Raw genomic sequence first — 23,286 nt, 5'->3', positions numbered from 1 at the left:
TCGGACAACAGGGATGTTAACGGCTTGCGGTCCGTCTCTAGCTTGAACTGTCTACCAAAAAGGTACTGGTGCATCTTTTTCACACCGTAAGCACACGTGAGTGCTTCCTTCTCGACCATGCCATATCCACGCTCCGCCTGGGAGAGTGACCTGGAGGCATAGGCCACCAGTTGGAGTCGACCGTCATCATTACCCTGCTGCAACACACACCCAACCCCGTAGGACGATGCATCGCACGTTAAAACCAGTTTTTTACAGGGGTCATACAAAGCCAACAGTTTGTTAGAACACAGCAGGTTCCTCGCCTTATTGAAAGCCCGTTCTTGACTGTCCCCCCAAAGCCATTCACAACCTTTACGCAGGAGCATGTGTAACAGCTCCAACAATGTGCTTAAGTTCGGCAGAAAGTTCCCGAAATAGTTCAAAAGTCCCAGGAATGATCACAACTCCGACGTGTTGCTGGGTCTGGGCGCCCGGCGGATCGCCTCCGTTTTTGATTCAGTGGGCCGGATCCCGTCTGCGGCAACCCTCCTGCCCAAAAACTCAACTTCTGGGGCCAAAAACACACACTTGGCCTTATTCAGCTGCAAGCCTACCCGGTCCAGTCGGCGTAGCACCTCTTCCAGGTTGTGGAGGTGTTCCTCGGTGTCTCGGCCCATTATAAGAATGTCATCTTGGAATACGATTGTTCCAGGAATGGATTTGAGTAAGCTTTCCATGTTTCTCTGAAAGATAGCTGCAGCTGAACGAATGCCAAACGGACACCTGTTGTAGATAAATAATCCCTTGTGCATCGTGATGGTGGTCAGAAACTTGGATTCTTCAGCCAGTTCCTGAGTCATGTAGGCCGAAGTGAGGTCCAACTTCATGAACAGCTTGCACCTGCCAGTGAGGCAAAAAGGTCCTCCGCTCTCGGGAGCAGGTATTGGTCTTACAGCGACACTCGGTTGATGGTGGCTTTGTAGTCACCACAAATCCTGACCGAGTCATCTGCTTTAAGGACAGGAACGATGGGACTTGCCCAGTCACTGAATTCAATGGCCGAAATTATGCCCTCTCTGAGCAGCCTGTCCAATTCACTTTCAATTTTTTTACGCATCACATACGGCACCGCTCTGGCTTTGTGGTGCACTGGTCTGGCGTCCGGAGTGATGCGTATCACTACTTTAGTGCCCTTGAACGTTCCGACACCGGGTTGAAACAGTGACCCGAATTTCTATAGGACCTGTGAGCATGAACTTCGCTCCACGGATGAAATGGCGTGTACATCCTCCCATTTCCAATTCATCTCAGCTAGCCAACTCCTCCACAAGAGCGTGGGGCCATTTCCCGGGACAATCCAGAGTGGCACCTGGTTCTGTGATCCATTATGTGTTACTACCAAGTTTGCACTGCCCAGCACTGGGATGAGCGCGTAAATTGGCTTGGTCTCCTCTTCCCCTGCCATAAAGGTCTGAGCTATCAACGCCGCCCCTTCTAAAGTCAAGTCCTTGGTCTTTATGAGATTCTTGAAAATCCCGGCATGATTAATGCCCTCGATGAAAAAATCCCTTAACATCTCCCTCCTGCAGGCGTCTGTGAACTTACAGAGACTGGCCAAGCGCCGCAGGTCCGCAACGAAGTCCGAGACGTTTTGTCCCTCCCGACGCCGGTGTGTGCAGAACCGGTGCCGGGCCATGTGTATGCTACTCGCCGGCTTGAGATGCTCACTGATCAGCTGGCTGAGCTCTTCAAAGGACTTGTCCGCTGGCTTTTGGGGTGCGAGCAAGTCTTTCATCAGCGTATATGTCTGTGGTCCACAGCTGGTTAGTAGATGCGCCCTCCGCTTGTCAGCCACTGTCGCTCCCAGCCAGTCCTTCGTGACAAAGCTCTGCTGGAGTCTTTCCACGAAGTCGTCCCAGTCCTCACCCACACAGTAACGTTCCTCTGTGCCACCGATGGCCATCCTCGTGGTTCGGTGATTCCCGTTTCTAGTCGCCAAATGTGGTGTCCCTGCACCTTACTACAATATCACACGAGGCATGTACTGCAGACACAGTCACTCTGTGACCTTAACCTTTATTCCCAGGACCAAGGAGTGCTGACCCTGGGTGGGACCTCCCCTTTTATACCTGGAAACCCAGGTGAGGAGTGTCTCCCGCAAGTTCACCCCCTGTGGTCAGGGTGTGCATTTCTAGGGTATAAGTACAGTGTACAGGAGTTGCATGAAGGTTACAGTTACATGACAATTAACATTGCAAGATGGTTACATACATCCCAAGGGAGAGGGATGGAGTCAGTGGCTAGGGAACTCAGTTTGTGGCGGGGACCAAAGACAATGGCTTCGGTCTTCCCAATATAGAGTTGGAAACATTTCTGCTCATCCAGTACTGGATGTCGGACAAGCAATCTGACAATTTAGAGACCATGGTGGGGTGGAGAGAAGTGGTGGAGAGGTAGAGCTGGGTGTCATCAGCAAACATGTGGAAATTGACGCTGTGTTTTCAGATGATGTCACCGAGGGGCAGCATGTAGTTGAGAAATAGGAGTTGGCCAAGATCAGATCCTTGGGGGACACCAGAGGTAACGATGAGGGGCAGGAAGAGAAGCCATTGCAGGTGATTCTCTGGCTATGATTAGATAGATAAGAATGGAACCAGGCGAGTGCAGTCCCACCCAGCTGTACGATGGTGGAGAGGCATTGGAGGAGGATGGAGTGGTCAACCGTGTCAAAGGCTGCAGACAGGTCCAGGAGAATGAGGAGGGATAGGTTACCTTTGTCACAGTCACAAAGGATGTTATTTGTGACTTTGGTGAGAGCCGTTTCGGTACCATGGTAGAGACCATAACCAGATTGAAGGGATTCAAACATGGAGTTCCGGGATTTGAGAGGCAACAACACGTTCAAGAACTTTGGAGAGGAAAGGGAGTTTGGAGATGGGGTGGTAGCTAGCAAGCACAGTGGGGTCAAGGGTGGGTTTTTTGAGGAGGAGCAATGATGGCAGATATGACGAAGAGGGTACCTGAGGAGAGAGAACAGTTAACAAGGTCAGCTAACATGGGAGCCAGAAAAATAAGTTGGGTGGTCAGCAGTTTGATGGGAATAGGATCAAGGGAGCAGGAAGTGGGTCTCATGGATAAGATGATTGTGGAGAGGTCACGAGGGGAGATCGGAGAGAAACTGGAGAAAGATGTGAGGTCAGGGCTAGGGCAGGTGGGAGCCTCAGAGGAAGTTTCCCCGGTGGGTTAGGGGAAGGAAAGGAAGAGGCAGAGGCAGCTGACCAAATGGTCTCAATCTTCATGAGCTCTTTATATGGTAAATATGGGTATTTTAAAAAAACTATTCTGCGTTCTGTATGCAAATTGTTTGTCTATAAACACAAAGTAAACAACTTGCATTTATATAGTGCCTTTAACATAGTGAAAGATCCCAAGATGCTTCACAGGAGTGTCATCAGACTCTTTTAGCACTGAGAATTGTGACATATGCTTTCTCTATTTAAACACTGAATTTGAATGAGAACTACCTAAATTGTCCTGGCTATTTCTGATCTCTCCATGTGTTGACATTACAGCCACTCCAGCCATTTCCTCTTTGCAATATCATTCTCACAATTTTTCAATCACTAAGGCACAGGAAATAGGGGGCTGGTCCCATCATGGCTTTTAGTCTCTCAGGAATGTTGTTTAGTCCATGCAGCACAGATGGGAGTGGGTGAGTATTGCACGTCCTCAGACACAGTGCTTCACAAGTGACGAGCTTCCCCTTGTGGCAAGGAAGAGAAATTGGAGTAAAAACTACAAATCTGAAACAAAGGCACAAAATGGCAGAAATACACAGCAGATTCATTGGAATCTGAAAACAGATAATGTCACACGTGTAGACCCACCATCAGAACAATGCTGACAAAACGTTTCTAACTGAATTTTAGATGCCGATAAGCTGCTATATATTTTCAGCAACTTCTGTTTCTATTCGCTGGAGAAATATCACCAACGATGTTTCCGCAAGATCCTACAAATCCCCTGGGAGGACAGGCGCACCAACATCAGCGTCCTCATCCAGGCCAACATCCCCAGCATTGAAGCACTGACCACACTCGATCAGCTCCGCTGGGCAGGCCACATTGTTCGCATGCCACACACGAAACTCCCAAAGCTCTACTCGGAACTCCTTCATAGCAAATGAGCCAAAGGTGGGCAGAGAAAACATTACAAGGACACCCTCAAAGCCTCCCTGATAAAGTGCAACATCCCCACCGACACCTGGGAGTCCCTGGCCAAAGACCGCCCTAAGTGGAGGAAGTGCATCCGAGAGGGCGCTGAGCACCTCGAGTCTCGTTGCCGAGAGCATGCAGAAATCAAACGCAGGCAGCAGAAAGAGCATGCGGCAAGCCAGTCCCACCCACCCCCTCCACTGTATGTCCCACCTGTGACAGAGTCTGTGGACTATTCAGCCACCAAAGAGCTCACTTCGGGAGTGGAAGCAAGCCTTCCTCGATTCCAAAGGACTGCCTATGATGATGAATGACAATTCTTTTTTAAACGCCACTTCTTCCTTCCATATACTTTTTTCTTTTCACCTCTGCAATTTGCAAACATGGCACTGACCTGTTGGATTAGGAGAAAATGCAGTTTAAATTCGCCAAGGCTTCTTCGGCAGTACCTCCCAAACCTGCAACCTCTACCACCTAGCAGGACAAGGGCAGCGGGTGCATGAGAACACCACCACCTCCACGTTCCCCTCCAAGTTACACACCATCCTGACTTGGAAATATATCGGCCGTTCCTTCATCGTCGCTGGGTCAAAATCTTGGAACTCCCTCCCTAACAGCACTGTGGGAGCACCTTCCACATGGACTGCAGCGGTTCAAGAAGGCAGCTCACCACCACCTTCTCGAGGGCAATTAGGGATGGGCAATAAATACAGGCCTTGCCAGCGACGCCCACATCCCAGAACGAATTTTAAAAAAATGACACTACACTGCCAAACTCAGTATCCTCCACAGATATTGGATTCTCCTCTATTTTATATTGATACTGATTTTAAAAGTAGAATGATCTGCATAAATTATAATTATTGTTATAAAATAGCAATATTTTGAATCGTATAAAATACATAATTATGTTTTATTTAACCCAAGGACAATTAGGAAAACAAGTACAAAAGCAAAATACCGCAGATGCTGGAAATCTAAAATAAAAACAGAAAATGCTGGGAATACTCGGCAGGTCAGGCAGCATCTGTGGGGAGTGAAACAGAGTTAACGTTTCATGTCCACAACCTTTCATCAAAGACAAGTGATTGGGGCAGCATGCAAGTCTGACAAGAAAAGGAAATACTCATTTGCACTTCTTGTTCTAGCATCTTACAGAACGCACAACACTGCTGAACGACTCCTTGAATTTTTTAGAAGCAAAAAAATACAATAAGGGGTCTAGGCAACAATTTGAGCTCGACAGCGCCAAACACTTGTAATAGACAAGCTCGATGATATTCAATAATTGACACTGATCAGGGTGAAAGAGCTTAATTGTAATTCCAACTGTTCGGGACACATGTACAGGCAGGAAGCAGATTATAAAAATCATCAGGGACACCACAATCATTTGCATGGACTTCATCTTCATATATTTACTCTTAAGTTGATTGGGGTTCAGTTGAACAATGAAGCTGCCAAGTAAGCTATAGCAAACAATGGAGACAACAAATGGAATAAGGTAGCCAGTGAATAAAATAGTTGTGTTCCACACAAAATACAAAACCATCATCTCATCCTGATGTATGTTCAAACACTGGGTGGAATTGTTCATTTCGCTGGTCTTGAGGACAAAAAAGAATGGAATTCCTTGGGCAAACAGAAAAACCCAGACTCCCACACAAAGGAGCTTGACAAACGTCTCCTCCTTAAAGATGGTCTTCTTTGTACAGTGCACAACGGCGATATACCGGTGTATGCTAATTAGGGTGAGAAAGTAAATACTGCCGTACATGTTGGTGCTCAATAAGAAGACCTTCAGCTGACAGAGAAATTGCCCAAAGGGCCAGTGCGACAGTGAGAAGTAGGCGATCATAAATGGTGCAGCAGGAGTTATAATGGCATCTGTTAAAGCCAGATTGAACTGCAGAATCATTCCAGCACTCCATTTCTTGATGCAAAACCAGAAGATCCACAGGCTGATGCTGTTCAAAATGAAACCCACTGAAAAAACCAAACTTAGAAAAATGGGAATGAAAATACCGAGCTCCTCAGGTCTACAGGGAGGGTTCCCAGTCGAATCATTGGCACTCACTTGCCAGTAGGAAGATGTGGAGGATGAACCATTCATCTTCAGCACTTGAATCTGGGAGAAAATTGAAATATTACTTCCATAAAAAATAACACTTATTAATACCAAGAGGTATAGTTTTCTCTTTTCAGAAATAGACAGATCCTGTGGAAGTTAACAGACCAGTTTAAAATGGTGATTGTGGGCCATTTTGCCAAGGTGGTCTCCGTGATATCTGACTCTGTTAGAAGAGCACAGGCCGTCAAGGATCCGCCTGCAATAAAGCTGGGTTTACATTTGTTCAACACATGAATTGTCATTTACTTGGTTCACATGGTGAATCATTCATTTGCCCAGCAGTGGAGGGCACGGGTTCTGAAAGGAATGTCTTCCTTAAAGTAACGTTCATTGACCTGTGCCTGAATACCCTCATAGATAATGTATGGGAAACACATGCTGCACTTTATGATCTGGGGACTGTCCATGATGACCCAATGCACCTGGCAAACATAGAAACATAGAAACATAGACAATAGGTGCAGGAGTAGGCCATTCGGCCCTTCGAGCCTGCACCACCATTCAATAAGTTCATGGCTGATCATTCCCTCAGTACCCCTTTTCTGCTTTCTCTCCATACCCCTCATCCTCTTAGCAATAAGGGCCATATCTAACTCCCTCTTGAATATATCCAATGAACTGGTATCAACAACTCTCTGCGGCAGGGAATTCCACAGGTTAACAACTCTCTGAGTGAAGAAGTTTCTCCTCATCTCAGTCCTAAATGGCCTACCCCTTATCCTAAGACTGTGACCCCTGGTTCTGGACTTCCCCAACATCGGGAACATTCTTCCCACATCTAACTTGCCCAGTCCCATCAGAATCTTATATGTTTCTGTGAGATCCCCTCTATTCCTTCTACACTCCAGTGTATAAAGACCCAGTTGATCCAGTCTCTCCTCATATGTCAGTCCAGCCATCCCAGGAATCAGTCTGGTGAAACTTCGCTGCACTCCTTCAATAGCAAGAACGTCCTTCCTCAGATTAGGAGACCAAAACTGAACACAATATTCCAGATGAGGCCTCACCAAGGCCCTGTACAACTGCAGTAAGACCTCCCTGCTCCTATACTCAAATCCCCTAGCTATGAAGGCCAACATACCATTTGCCTTCTTCATTGCCTGCTGTACCTGCATGCCAACTTTCAATGACTGATGAACCATGACCCGCAGGTCTCGTTGCACCTCCCCTTTTCCCAATCTGCTGCCATTCAGATAATATTCTGCCTTTGTGTTTTTGCCCGCAAAGTGGATAACCTCACATTTATCCACATTATACTGCATCTGCCATGCATTTGCCCACGCACCTAACCTGTCCAAGTCACCCTGCAGCCTCTTAGCGTCCTCCTCACAGCTCACACTGCCAGCCAGTTTAGTGTCACCTGCAAACTTAGAGATATTACACTCAATTTCTTCATCTAAATCGTTAATGTATATTGTAAAGAGCTGGGGTCCCAGCACTGAACCCTGCTGCACTCCACTAGTCACTGTCTGCCATTCTGAAAAGGACCCGTTTATCCCGACTCTCTGCTTCCTGTCTGCCAACCAGTTCTCTATCCACATCAGTACATTACCCCCAATACCATGTGCTTTGATTTTGCACACCAATCTCTTGTGTGGGACCTTGTTGAAAGCCTTTTAAAAGTCCAAATACACCACATTCACTGGTTCTCCCTTGTCCACTCTACTAGTTACATCCTCAAAAAATTCGAGAAGATTTGTCGAGCATGATTTCCCTTTCACAAATCCATGCTGACTTGGACCTATCCTGTCACTGCTTTCCAAGTGCGCTGCTATTTCATCCTTAATAATTGATTGCAACATTTTCCCCACTACTGATGTCAAGCTAACTGATCTATAATTACCCGCTTTCTTTCTCCCTCCCTTTTTAAAAAGTGGTGTTACATTAGCTAACCTCCAGTCCATAGGAACTGATTCAGAGTTGATAGACTGTTGGAAAATGATCACCAATACATCCACTATTTCTAGGGCTACTTCCTTAAGTACTCTGGGATGCAGACTATCAGGCCCCAGGGATTTATCGGCCTTCAATCCCATCAATTTCCCTAACACAATTTCCCGCCTAATAAGGATATCCTTCAGTTCTTCCTTCTCACTAGACCCTCGGTCCCCTAGTACTTCCTGAAGGTTATTTGTGTCTTCCTTTGTGAATACAGAACCAAAGTATTTGTTTAATTAGTCTGCCATTTCTTTGTTCCCCATTATAAATTCACCTGAATCCAAGGGACCTACGTTTGTCTTCACTAATCTTTTTCTCTTCACATATCTATAGAAGTTTTTGCAGTCAGTTTTTATGTTCCCGGCAAGCTTCCTCTCGTACTCTATTTTCCCCCTCTTAATTAAACCCTTTGTCCCCCTCTGCTGAATTCTAAATTTCTCCCAGTCCTCAGGTTTGCTGCTTTTTCTGGCCAATTTATATGTCTCTTCCTTGGATTTAACACTATCCTTAATTTCCCTTGTCAGCCACGGTTGAGCCACCTTCCCCGTTTTATTTTTACTCCAGACAGGGATGTACAATTGTTGGCATTGATCCATGTGATCTTTAAATGTTTGCCATTGCCTATCCACCGTCAACCCTTTAAGTATCATTTGCCAGTCAATTGTAGCCAATTCACGCCTCATACCATCGAAGTTACCTTTCCTTAGGTTCAGGACCCTAGTTTCTGAATTAACTGTGTCACTCTCCATCTTAATTAAGAATTCTACCATATTATAGTCACTTTTCCCCAAGGGGCCTCGCACAACCGTCCTTTTAGTCCTCTCTCATTACACATCACCCAGTCTAGGATGGCCAGCTCTCTAGTTGGTTCCTCGACATATTGGTCTAGAAAACCATCCCTAATACACTCCAGGAAATCCTCCTCCACCACATTGCTACCAGTTTGGTTAGCCCAATCAATATGTAGATTAAAGTCACCCATGATAAATACTGTACCATTATTGCATGCATTTTCATTTCTTGTTTGATGCTGTCCCCAATCTCGCTACTACTGTTTGATGGTCTGTACACAACTCCCACTAGCGTTTTCTGCCCTTTGGTATTCCGTAGCTCCATCCATACCAATTCCACATCATCCAAGCTAATGTCCTTCCTTACTATTGCATTAATTTCCTCTTTAACCAGCAATGCTACCCCGCCTCCTTTTCCTTTCTGTCTATCCTTCCTAAATGTTGAATACCTCTGGATGTTGAGTTCCCAGCCTTGGTCACCCTGGAGCCTGTCTCCGTGATTACAATTACATCATAACCGTTAACTGCCATCTGCGCATTTAATTCGTCCACCTTATTCCGAATACTCCTTGCATTGAGGCACAGAGCCTTCAGACTTGTCTTTCGAACGCACTTTGCCCCTTTAGAATTTTGCTGTAATATGGCCCTTTTTGCTTTTTGCCTTCGGTTTCTCTGCCCTCCACTTTTACTTTTCTTCTTTCTATCTTTTACTTCTGTCCCCATTCTACTTCCCTCTGTCTCCCTGCATAGGTTCCCATCCCCCTGCCATATTAGTTTCACTCCTCCCCAACAGCACTAGCTAGCACTTCCCCGAGGACATTGGTTCCGGTCCTGCCCAGGTGCAGACCATCCGGTTTGTACTGGTCCCACCTCCCCCAGAACCGGTTCCAATATCCCAGGAATTTGAATCCCTCCCTTCTGCACCACTCCTCAAGCCACATATTCATCTGAGCCATCCTGCGATTCCTACTCTGACTAGCATGTGGCACTGGTAGCAATCCCAAGATTACTACTTTTGAGGTCCTACTTTTTAATTTAGCTCCTAGCTCCCTAAATTCGTCTTGTCGGACCTCATCCCGTTTTTTACCTATATCGTTGGTACCTATATGCACCACGACAACTGGTTGTTCACCCTTCCTTTTCAAAATGTCCTGCACCCGCTCCGAGACATCCTTGATCCTTGCACCAAGGAGGCAACATACCATCCTGGAGTCTCGGTTGCTGCTGCAGAAATGTCTATCTATTCCCCTTACAATAGAGTCCCCTATCACTATAGGTCTCCCACTCTTTTTCCTGCCCTCCTGTGCAGCAGGCCACCCACGGCGCCATGAACTTGGCTGCTGCAGCTCTCCCCTGATGAGTCATCCCCCCCAACAGTACCCAAAGTGGTGTATCTGTTTTGCAGGGGGATGACTGCAGGGGACCCCTGCACTACCTTCCTTGCACTGCTCTTCCTGTTGGTCACCCATTCCCTATCTGGCTATGTACCCTTTACCTGTGGTAAGACCAACTCACTAAACATGCTGTTCACGTCATTCTCAGCATCGTGGATGCTCCAGAGTAAATCCACCCACAGCTCCAGTGCCGCAACACGGTCTGTCAGGTGCTGCAGGCAGATGCACTTCCCACATATGTAGTCGTCAGGGACACTGGAAGTGTGCCTGACTTCCCACATAGTGCAGGAGGAGCATAACACATATCCGAGTTCTTCTGCCATGACTTAACCCCGAGATTAACTTAATTTGGCAACAATAGTGCTAAAGTAAACAATAGTACACAAGGTGAACTTAGGGTCTACAGTCACCATTGGATCATTGGGGAAGTTTGCAAAAAGTTCCACAACTTGAAAAAGGTGACCAAGTTAAGGCCGGAAAATGCCCCCTTTCTTAATATGGCATAGTTAGCTGATTTAAGTTTCAGTGTGTTTCTTTAATTGCCTTGTAATGAATCAAATACTCACACATGCAAATTAATAATTGGCATGCCAGTTGGCCAGTCTGTTATAAATTCACACAGCTCTTACAAAGATAAAGTTGCATGAAATAATGAGAGACGTCTACCCATGAAAGGTGTTAACTGCCTCTGTGAACAGAGATTAGTGAATGAAAGCACTGCTCCTCATCAGGCTCAGAACCTGGGGGGGTACCATATAAATCATATTGGGGCCTATTTTCCAGGGTTTAGCAGCATATAGGAAAGCAGGCATAATTCATAGGAAAATTTGGCATTAACCATTTGCCCTCACTGCCTGAATACACAAATCCTACATTTTCTGCAAGTTATTTTTAGATAGCTGCACTTGACTGCGCCTGAAGAGGGGACAGAAATGTACGGTAAATGCAATTGAATGTCAGATACACACAGTTCCCTGCTACAGCACCAAGCACCATGGACAGACTGCTCCCAGATACAAGTTGGTGCTAATATTTCCAGAGCTGTCATTTAGCTGCCATCACTGTTAAGGAACAGGCTGGTATTGTCAATAAATATCTGTCTTTTTAGTTTTTTGTATTATAAATGATTTTGGTGCTTCAGTGCTTTTGCAGAATGCTTTCAGTCTTTTCACTTATTAACAAAGGCCGTATTTCAGAAATGTTGTGTTTATGGACTTGCACAAAACATTTGATAAAATACCACATAATAGACTTAGAAACATAGAAACATAGAAAATAGGTGCAGGAGTAGGCCATTCGGCCCTTCTAGCCTGCACCGGCATTCAATGAGTTCATAGCTGAACATGCAACTTCAGTACCCCATTCCTGCTTTCTCGCCATACCCCTTGATCCCCCTAGTAGTAAGGACTACATCTAACTCCTTTTTGAATATATTTAGTGAATTGGCCTCAACAATTTTCTGTGGCAGAGAATTCCACAGGTTCACCACTCTCTGGGTGAAGAAGTTTCTCCTCATCTCGGTCCTAAATGGCTTACCCCTTATCCTTAGACTGTGTCCCCTGGTTCTGGACTTCCCCAACATTGGGAACATTCTTCCTGCATCTAACCTGTCTAACCCCGTCAGAATTTTAAACGTTTCTATGAGGTCCCCTCTCATTCTTCTGAACTCCAGTGAATACAAGCCCAGTTGATCCAGTCTTTCTTGATAGGTCAGTCCCGCCATCCCGGGAATCAGTCTGGTGAACCTTCGCTGCACTCCCTCAATAGCAAGAATGTCCTTCCTCAGGTTAGGAGACCAAAACTGTACACAATACTCCAGGTGTGGCCTCACCAAGGCCCTGTACAACTGTAGCAACACCTCCCTGCCCCTGTACTCAAATCCCCTCGCTATGAAGGCCAACATGCCATTTGCTTTCTTAACCGCCTGCTGTACCTGCATGCCAACCTTCAATGACTGATGTACCATGACACCCAGGTCTCGTTGCACCTCCCCTTTTCCTAATCTGTCACCATTCAGATAATAGTCTGTCTCTCTGTTTTTACCACCAAAGTGGATAACCTCACATTTATCCACATTATACTTCATCTGCCATGCATTTGCCCACTCACCTAACCTATCCAAGTCACTCTGCAGCCTCATAGCATCCTCCTCGCAGCTCACACTGCCACCCAACTTAGTGTCATCCGCAAATTTGGAGATACTACATTTAATCCCCTCATCTAAATCATTAATGTACAGTGTAAACAGCTGGGGCCCCAGCACAGAACCTTGCAGTAGCCTACTAGTCACTGCCTGCCATTCTGAAAAGTACCCATTTACTCCAATCTTTGCTTCCTGTCTGACAACCAATTCTCAATCCATGTCAGCACACTACCCCCAATCCCATGTGCTTTAACTTTGCACATTAATCTCTTGTGGGGGACCTTGTCGAAAGCCTTCTGAAAGTCCAAATATACCACATCAACTGGTTCTCCCTTGTCCACTCTACTGGAAACATCCTCAAAAAATTCCAGAAGATTTGTCAAGCATGATTTCCCTTTCACAAATCCATGCTGACTTGGACCTATCATGTCACCTCTTTCCAAATGCACTGCTATGACATCCTTAATAATTGATTCCATCATTTTACCCACTACCGATGTCAGGCTGACCGGTCTATAATTCCCTATTTTCTCTCTCCCTCCTTTTTTAAAAAGTGGGGTTACATTGGCTACCCTCCACTCCATAGGAACTGATCCAGAGTCAATGGAATGTTGGAAAATGACTGTCAATGCATCCGCTATTTCCAAGGCCACCTCCTTAAGTACTCTGGGATGCAGTCCATCAGGCCCTGGGGATTTATCGTCCTTCAATCCCATCAATTTCCCCAACACAATTTCCCGACTAATAAGGATTTCCCTCAGTTCCTCCTCCTTACTAGACCCTCTGACCCCTTTTATATCCGGAAGGTTGTTTGTGTCCTCCTTAGTGAATACCGAACCAAAGTACTTGTTCAATTGGTCCGCCATTTCTTTGTTCCCCGTTATGACTTCCCCTGATTCTGACTGCAGGGGACCTACGTTTGTCTTTACTAACCTTTTTCTCTTTACATATCTATAGAAACTTTTGCAATCCGTCTTAATGTTCCCTGCAAGCTTCTTCTCGTACTCCATTTTCCCTGCCCTAATCAAACCCTTTGTCCTCCTCTGCTGAGTTCTAAATTTCTCCCAGTCCCCGGGTTCGCTGCTATTTCTGGCCAATTTGTATGCCACTTCCTTGGCTTTAATACTATCCCTGATTTCCCTTGATAGCCACGGTTGAGCCACCTTCCCTTTTTTATTTTTACGCCAGACAGGAATGTACAATTTTTGTAGTTCATCCATGCGGTCTCTAAATGTCTGCCATTGCCCATCCACAGTCAACCCCTTAAGTATCATTCGCCAATCTATCCTAGCCAATTCACGCCTCATACCTTCAAAGTTACCCTTCTTTAACTTCTGGACCATGGTCTCTGAATTAACTGTTTCATTCTCCATCCTAATGCAGAATTCCACCATATTATGTTAGCAAAATTGAAGCCCATGAGATTAAAGGGGCAGTGGCTCCATGGATACATAATTGGCTAAGAGACAGAAAGCAGAGAATAGTGGTGAACAGTTGTTTTTCAGATTGGAATTTCAAAAGGGAATTGTATAAGTACTTGAAAGAAAAAGATTTGCAGGGCTATGGGGAAAGGTGGGGCAGTGGAACTGGCTGAGCAGCTCTTGCAGAGAGCCGGCACGGGTTCGACAGACTGATTAGCTTCCTGCTGTGTTGTAACCATTCTAGGATTGTATGGAGTGAAGTGTGTCGTGGTGACCCCAGGGGTCGGTACTAGGTCACTGCTCTTTTTGATATATATTAATGACCTGGACTTGGGAATACAGGGCATAATATCAAAGTTTGCAGATGACATGAAAGTTGGAAATATAGTAAACAGTGTAGAGGATAATAACAGGAGGACATAAGAGGACAAAGAGAGACTGGTGAAATGGGCAAACAAATGGCAGATGAAATTTAACACAGCCAAGTGTGAAGTGATTCATTTTGGTAGGAAGAATGAGGCGTGGGACATTAAATGAAATGGTAATAAACTAAATGGTACAGTTTAAAGGGTTGCAGAAACAAAAAGACCTAGAGGTGTACGTACACAAATCTTTTGGACATTGAGAAGGCTGTTAAAATAGCATACAGGATCCTTGGCTTTATAAGTAGAGACATAGATTACAAAACCAAGGAAGTTATGATAAGCATTTATAAATCACTGGTTAGACCCCAGCTGAAGTATTGTGGCCAATTCTGGGCACCACACTTTAGGAAGGATGTGAAGGCCATGGAGAGGGTGCGGAGGAGATTGACTAGAATGGCACCAGGGATGAGGGACTTCAGTTCAGCAGAGACTGGAGAAGCTGGGGTTGTTCTTCTTAGAGCAGAGACGGTTCAGAGGCGATTTGATGGAGGTGTTCAAAATCATGAAGGGTTTTGACAGAGTAAGTAAAGAGAAAGTATTTCCAGTGGCAAAAGGGTCAGAAACCAGAAGGCACAGATTTAAGGTAATTAGCAAAAAAAACCAGAGGCGACAGGAGGAAACATTTTTTACGCAGCGAGTTGTTATGACCTGGAACGCACTGCCTGAGAGGGTGGTGGAAGCAGATTCAATAATAACTCTTAAAAGGGAAGGACATAAATATTTGAAGTGGAAAAATTTGCAGGGCTGTGGGGAAAGAGCAGGGCAGAGAGACTAATTGGATCGCTCTTTCAAAGACCCGCACGGGCATGATGGGCCCATGGCCTCCTTCTCAGATGTATCATTCTGTGATTCTACGATTTTGCGAGATAGTTCATTCGGAAACAGATGAGGAGCAACAACTACAAGCCCCTGTTATAATTGCTAAAGAAATTCATCTGGGTCTCTTCTGTGCCATTAACGATTGGCCTGTAACTCAGTACAGATTTCCCTATCACCACCCCCAGATCATACCAAGTGTCCCATACCACCTAAGAGGCCTCACAGTCAAAATAGCAGCCTTGTTATATTCCCACTATCATTCTTCAACACCACACTTACTTCCCCTGTGCCTCCACCTACTGCTTGGTAACGCATTACCAACACTCTCTCCAGCTCTCCCTATGACAGCCTGCACAGTTGCCCAGAGGCCTCCTTCGTGTGTTACTGCCATCTCAGCCAAGGCATGGCAGCACAAAGATATTCACAGTGAGTAGGAATTTTAAAAATTAGGAACAGCAAAGACCTTCACATTTTTGCTTCTGGCTGATAAAGTGCATACATCACTCTCAATTATCGAGAAGCAGTTGCCATAATAAAAATTAAGCTTCAATAAACAGTATAAAGTACTTGCATGAAAGTAATTCTGGCACAAGGCATGTACTTTGCCTGTCCCTTGAATGCCGCTGCCTTTAGGATCAAATTGCTCTCAAACTTCCTCTCCTCATTGACCTTGTTTAATAGTACACTTCTGTGCGCACCTAAAGACATACAGGTGAGGGGCCACAGGAAATTCAAATTCCAGGCATGGTAGGCTTCCAGTACACTACCTTGCCATTGCTCCATAACAGCACCTGCCCAGAGAAATTGGTCTTATTATTACTTGTTACATCAGTGTGACCAAACACTCTGATTGGCTGCAAGTGTCATATACAGAGAAAATAGCCAATTGGATAAACGCACAGACCTTTATGCTGCCTGAGGTAGTGGTCACCACTCAGTGGCTTCCATGGACAAGCATAGTCGCAGCTAAATGTTGCAATGAGTCATGTGCTACTAGTGAAATCTATCTTGTGGTGATGAAAACTCTGCTGTATTGTTCACTTCGACCACTGCTATGCAACTAAAGTTCATTTCATACAAACTGAAGTTGGTTTCTCTATCTTCATACTTCAAGAAGCAGCTAGGAAAGGTCACACCCAGTTCACCTGCTCCGTGTGTGGGAAGAGATTCACTTGGTCATCCGACCTGCTGACACACCAGCGAGTTCACACTGGGGAGAGGCCGTTCACCTGCTCCGTGTGTGGGAAGAGATTCACTTGGTCATCCGACCCGCTGACACACCAGCGAGTTCACACTGGGGAGAGGCCGTTCACCTGCTCCGTGTGTGGGAAGGGATTCACTCGGTCATCCGACCTGCTGACACACCAGCGAGTTCACACTGGGAAGAGGCCGTTCACCTGCTCCGTGTGTGGGAAGGGATTCACTCGGTCATCCGACCTGCTGACACACCAGCGAGTTCACAAGTGACTGCAAGTGTTGAAATCTCTGTTAGTGCTGCTGTTAATCACATCCTGACTGAACCATGTTTGTTCTGACAGTTGGGGTTTGTTTCTGCTGATAATAACCCTATAACTGGGCTGGACTTTAATATTCCGGATATATTGCTGATGGTGTTCTCGGCGCTGCAGTGTCCTTTTAAGAAATGCTGTGTGTCATCTTTCCCCTTAATTCAGCGACTCGCAACAGAAATTCAGTTTGCAATAAAATTATGAACTTTTACTTTAATCCCAAACTGATCTTTGGTACAAAATCTATAATAATGTCAAAGTTTCTACTGAATAAAATCTCCAATTAGAAAGAGAAAAAAAAACAGTGCAAGTTGCTTCTGCTGTCACGTAGTATTCACCTGTTCAGATTCCTAACAGCGATCTTAAATGTTTAATTATACAGCCAGCCAGACTGAATGAGCTAAATTAACAAAGAGTAGGATCTATCCTGGCCTCCTTGGTTTATTTGGCTCACTAGATTTACCCAGAGCCATCCATGGAAGACTTCATCATTTCTATCACCTCGGGTCCAAAATACACCAGTCCAGATGTGTCTGGAAATAGCCTAAAATAAAATTTTCTTCGATTGGATGCTCAGAGTAAATTGTGGACAGGCCAGTCTTACTAATCAATATAATTATGCTTAGAGATGAATAAAATATCACGATTGACCTCTGGCCAGAAATGTGTTCAGTCAATAATTGGTCAAACCCCTAGCCGCTCCTCCCCACAGATGGCCAGAAGCAGATTTACCAATGGTATTGTTATTGGTAAATCGGGTACGGTGCAGAATGCTTGCATTTTTACTTGCCGCCAGATTGATTTGATTATAACATCCAGCAAGTTCATTTTCTTCAGCTGCCACCTGGGATGGTAATTATACATATTTAGAGTCTCATTCTCCTTTCGTACTTATCTAAGCATCTATTATCGAGTAGGTCTACAACATACAGAGCTTCTGACTAAAATTCAGCTGCTTACAACTGCACTTTCAAACTCCAAAATTCCTAGTCTTTGTTTCACCATAATATTTCTGCAGCCATTAATCTGCTTAACCATTCCCTCATCTCCAATTTTACCTCCTATCCCCAGCAAAACCTTTACACTCTCCAATTCCAGTCATCACCACCACCCCCTCCTGAGTATGGCCCCCACCTTCGCTCCCTCAGGCCCAAGGGATGCAGACTACAGCACAACTGGTGCACAACTGTTTAGCCATGCATTGCTGGTATAGAGGTATTTGGGGGAACTGGTGCCATATTTAATAATTCACCACAGGCTGGGAGTTGAACCTTCGGCCTCGAGTCTATATACAATCTCTTTACTCACTGGACCATTAAGGGAGCTGTCAGCTACAGTTTATTTCTTGATCTATGTGTTAACTGGTCTCAGGCTTTCACCGTCACGGTGCCATTCTTGTTGACAACAAACCAGTTCATGTTTTATTATGATTGTAAATACTGTCATGTATTGCATTCGGAAGGAAATTCGTACCTTTCTAAGTACCTCAAGACTTGAATTCTCTGTCACAAATTCATTGTAGTTTATTGACACGCATATTGAAGTCACTAAAAGATGCAGCTTTCTATGTAAACCCCTAATTTATAATGACTGTCATGTTTCTCTGACTGCCTCCTTCTGCATCATACCTGTTTTCTCTCCTTTGGGCACTTCCTCCGTGCTTCACCTTTCTCAGGTTAAGTACTGTCCCCCAGTGGCACTCATTTGCTTCCGAAGTACCAGGAGTCGCTTTCAAGCTGACATGTAAATCTTTAAACGTTACGTGCCCTTTTATATCTAACACAGTGGCCAGAATATTGAACTACCTTACAATCACAGTACTCCTTTTAATTTTAATAAACACATGCTACCTAAACAACAACTATGATCATGTCAGCAATTTGGTGAAAAATATATATGTATATAATTTCTAGCCAGCGCTAAAGCACAATGTCGACCTACCTTGTGTCTCTCCAGTGCGGCCAATTACAAGAAAAGAGAAGTATTTGGAATAAAGTTGCAAATCATTATGTTTCAGCAAATATAAAAGGGAAGTACATACATCTGAGTATGTGGGTTACATTCAAACATATATTCACAGTTTACAAAAGGTCAATAGGGCTCATCGAGGAAACAAAACCAGACCAGAATCTTCATATACAGGCTGCCTAGGAAATCATTTTCCTCACTTTATACCTCAACAATGTTTCCTACTGTGATGTATGCACCTATGAATATGCTCACAGGTTTGTAGAGTTGTTGAGTCTGGAAGAGTCCGTGTTCCATGTGTATATACAGTGTACGAGGTTGCAGCCCCTCTTCCATTATTTGAAGAGGTCGCTCCTCAATTTTTAGCTGCACTTCAGTCCCACACTCCTGATCTTTGGGCACCGTGTGCGGAGGGGAGCGGGCAGGTCGGAAGGCCTCCTCGTAGGACTGCTCCTGGACCTGGCCAAGGGGGCCATCAGCCGGTCCAGGCAGCGGGCGGTCAAGGGGGTCATTCAGCCTGACTGCCTGCCTCTCTTCCGCGGTTACATCTAAGCCAGGGTGTCCCTGGAGATGGAGCACGTGGTGTCCATCGGTACGCTCGCGGCCTTCCACGAGAGGGATGGAGTACAAAAGCAGGGAGGTCCTGCTGCAACTGTATAGGGTATTGGTAAGGCCGCACCTGGAGTACTGCGTGCAGTTTTGGTCACCTTACTTAAGGAAGGATATACTAGCTTTGGAGGGGGTACAGAGACGATTCACTAGGCTGATTCCGGAGATGAGGGGGTTACCTTATGATGATAGATTGAGTAGACTGGGTCTTTACTCGTTGGAGTTCAGAAGGATGAGGAGTGATCTTATAGAAACATTTAAAGTAATGAAAGGGATAGACAAGATAGAGGCGGAGAGGTTGTTTCCACTGGTCGGGGAGACTAGAATTAGGGGGCACAGCCTCGAAATACGGTGGAGCCAATTTAAAACCGAGTTGAGAAGGAATTTCTTCTCCCAGAGGGTTGTGAATCTGTGGAATTCTCTGCCCAAGGAAGCAGTTGAGGCTAGCTCATAGAATGTATTCAAGTCACAGATAGATAGATTTTTAACCAATAAGGGAATTAAGGGTTACGGGGAGCGGGCGTGTAAGTGGAGCTGAGTCCATGGCCAGATCAGCCATGATCTTATTGAATGGCGGAGCAGGCTCGAGGGGCTAGATGGCCTACTCCTGTTCCTAATTCTTATGTTCTTATGAGAGGTGGGCACTGGAGGGACTGGAGTGCATCATCACCCCCGGCAACCAAATTTTAATTTGACCGCTTAATATACAAAGAGTTGTATTTATTAATTTGTCGGTTCTATTAGCCTTTACATAAGGGGGCACTCGGCTTCATAATTTTATTAAAATAGTTGTAGAGCTGTTGAGTTGGGAGTGGCATGATGTTCACAAGACTCAATAAAACCTCAGCCAGTTGGGTTTGGGGGAGCCATGAAGACGCAGGAGGTTGTGAGCCCGGTGGTAATGTGTCGTGTGATTGTCAAACCTTCTGCTAATAAACCAATTAGTTCTTAATAGCAATGTGTTGCTATGAATTCTTAAGCAAAGAATCCATGAAGCAAATACATTACCTACCAACTGTTCAGTTGAATTACTTATTCCCTCTCTGCTGTCTTGATTTCTCTCAGTTCTTTTCAAAGGTGTCAGCAGTCCCTCATCATGGATTTTCCTGCCGAAGCCTTCTACTTCGTGGACTATCCATTCTCCAAGGAGAACACAGACACATAGGAACAGGAGTTGGCCTTTCGAGCCTGATCTGCCATTCAATTAGATCCTGGCTGATCTGTGACCTAACTTCTCGGCCTTTACTCCATATCCCTTAATACCTTTAGTTAGCAAAGCTCTATCAATCTCAGATTTAACATTAACAAATAATCCAGCATCGACTGTTGTTTGTAAAAGAGAGTTCCTGAATCAGAGAACTTTGGAAGATTATAGTTAAAGCAACTGCAATGTTCTCATCTACTTACTTTAAAACCCTGGAATGGAAACCATTTTGTCCTGGGAAAAGGCACATTCTCCCAGGAAAAAGGCTGCTCACATTTGCCAAAGCTGAGGTAAAATGTTATGTTTTCTTCTGGCCTTCAAGCACAGTTTTTTCAATACCAAGAAAAAAGTACCTGTACAAAGACACATAGCAGAACAGAACCATTTAAGTCTTTAATTCATCTCTACATAATCTCCATTTGTTCAATATGAAATGTGCTCTGCACTGATGGTAATCAAATTAATTTCCTAATTAGTCCAATTTTGGAAGAAATATAAATGCAGAGTCCACAGAACAGCATAAACTGTTCTTCCTGCACTTTCTCTTCTACAATTCCAGACAGGAAAATTAAACATTTCCCCTCTTAAATAGGGCAGAGTCTTCATGGAAAAAAATGTCCAGTAAATAATTTTTATTTATCGCATAGAACTATGCGACCATTTCCTCTTACAAGTGAGATGATGCTTTTCCATGTGGCTTGTATCAGGCTGTATTTTAGTAAAGAAAGACGTTTCCTGAACACTTTAACAAAGATGGAGCCTGGTTTACAATGGAATTACTCACCAACATGATCATAAATTCAGTCTCGGGTAGTTACCTGATTCTTGGTTGTATTTTCCTGGAAAAAAAGCTTTTGCTCAAAACTCTTCACCAAACAAGCAAAGTTTTGCACCTCTCCAATGGTTTGGTGAGTAAAGGCACTGCCTGCTATTGCATCGAGCCAGAGAGATCAGACAGTCTTAGTTTGGTTCCTGGTCTGTGCTGAGTTAGCTGATCTCACACAAGGCAGTAATGGGCACTAGAATTTCCCTCGAGGTCGCTGGCTAGGGAGTGAGTGGGGGAGTGAGAGTGGGAGTGAGGGAGGAAGTGAGAGAGGGAGGGCATCAGCCAGGCTTCCTGTTCCTAATCACTGCTCAGTGAGTCCTATTCAAAAGTGTGCACATATCGACATTGTGTGAGGCTGGGATCACTCTCAACTGTAATGTCCTCCACCATGAACAGCCAGCCAGCACACACTGACCCTGTATATGCATGAAGAATTGTAACTTGGCTGAGATAACAGATGGCTGACAACACCCTTCGAATTGTACCCTGGCAAGAATCATCACTTTCAGATATTCTTGTATTCAGAATCTTGGAGAGGATGAGAAAGAATGGAGACACACAAGTGACAAGACCATGATCTCAGCATCTGAATTTCCTATCTGTCTCAATTTAATTGTTACTGGCACCCACCGGGTATATTTTGGGGTGTACCATTGGGCACAGGACCAGAGGGAAGAGAAAATCTGGGCAGTTCTGAGCCCTCAAAGGCAGCCGCAGCATTGAAGGGGCAGGTGCAGTAAAAGCCCTATGCAAGAAATTAATAGATTCATCTGTATTTCACAAGTTATATAATCATGAATTTAATATTGTCAGATGTCAGATGATAATGAGTAATTGTCAGCATTTAATCCGTTGTGGCAGACAGACGCAAACATTTGAAGGTTTTTGCTGCCTTTGATTATTTTACTTTGAATGTCACATCCTGCTGTACAACACCTCTATCTGGGCAGCCTTAACAGTCTGCCTTGGTAAAGGGACAGCACTGTGGGGCCAAGGTGTAGATGCAGAAACAACAACTTGAATTTACATAGCGACTTTAACGTAGTAAAACATCACAAGGCATTTCACAGGAGCGTTATCAAACAAATTTTGACACCAGGAGATATTAGGATAGGTGGAGAGATGTAGGTTTTAAGGGACAGCTCGAAGTAGTAGAGAGGGGGAGAGATTTAGTGAGGTAATTCCAGAGCTTAGAGTCTAGACAGCTGAAGACATGGCCGCCAATGGTGGAATGATTAAAATAATGGATGCAGAAGAGGCCAGAATTGGAGGAGCACAGAGATCTCAGAGGGTGGTAGAGCTGAAGGAGATTACAGATGTTATGTTCAGAATAAATCCACAGGACTATATCGCAAGCTCAAATTGTTGTGACCTTGGCCTCTTTATTCAGACTCTAGAATGAGGAAGCAGTATGGTGAGTCACCTTTTATACCTGCTTGCCCAGGGTGCACAGGCCACCCTTAGGTCTCCCACATGTGTGCCCCCTAGTGGCAAGTCCTACATTTTGGTAAGGTTTACATACTTACATAACATCACTCCTCCCCCCAAAATCTTATGTGCAAGTTATTTGCAAGTTAAGGCGATCTGGCACCCCGTATCCCCAGGTCGATCGCCTGGATTGAAGTCCTGACGTGGTGGGTTCATCCTCGTGGTTGACGGCGAGATCGATTGTGCTAGTGGGTCGCTGGGGGCCAGGTCCTTTCACAGTGGTTCCTGGTTATCTATAGTTCGCAGTTTGGTCTTGTCCAAATGCTTTACTCGTTAACCCCGGTACATGGTTTCACAATCAAACGCTCTATTTTTCATCACATACACTTCATTCCCCCCCATGGCTAATGCAATGCTAGTGGCCCAACTGGGGCCCTGAACATGGTCTACAACACTTATTCTGATGTCGCATGTAGGGGCCGTGT

General features: G+C 45.0%; 1 protein-coding gene across 1 annotated transcript in view; it reads right to left on the bottom strand.

The window, feature by feature from the left end:
- Positions 1-5,279: 5,279 nt before the first annotated feature.
- Positions 5,280-23,286, bottom strand: part of LOC139232737 (P2Y purinoceptor 4-like) — a 40,008-nt gene continuing 22,001 nt past the window's right edge. Inside the window, exons 2-3 of the mRNA XM_070863246.1 lie at positions 15,826-15,956; positions 5,280-6,324 (exon numbers count right to left, since the gene is read on the bottom strand). Of these exons, the coding sequence (XP_070719347.1) occupies positions 5,341-6,324; positions 15,826-15,956 (1,115 nt within the window). The 3' untranslated portion in view covers positions 5,280-5,340. The remainder of the gene's footprint in view (positions 6,325-15,825; positions 15,957-23,286) is intronic.

This window comes from Pristiophorus japonicus, chromosome 20 (genome assembly GCF_044704955.1).
Source record: "Pristiophorus japonicus isolate sPriJap1 chromosome 20, sPriJap1.hap1, whole genome shotgun sequence".
Lineage (NCBI taxonomy): Eukaryota > Metazoa > Chordata > Chondrichthyes > Pristiophoridae > Pristiophorus > Pristiophorus japonicus.
The sequence above is the reverse complement of the archived record's forward strand: the minus strand, read 5'-3'. Positions and strand labels throughout refer to the sequence as shown.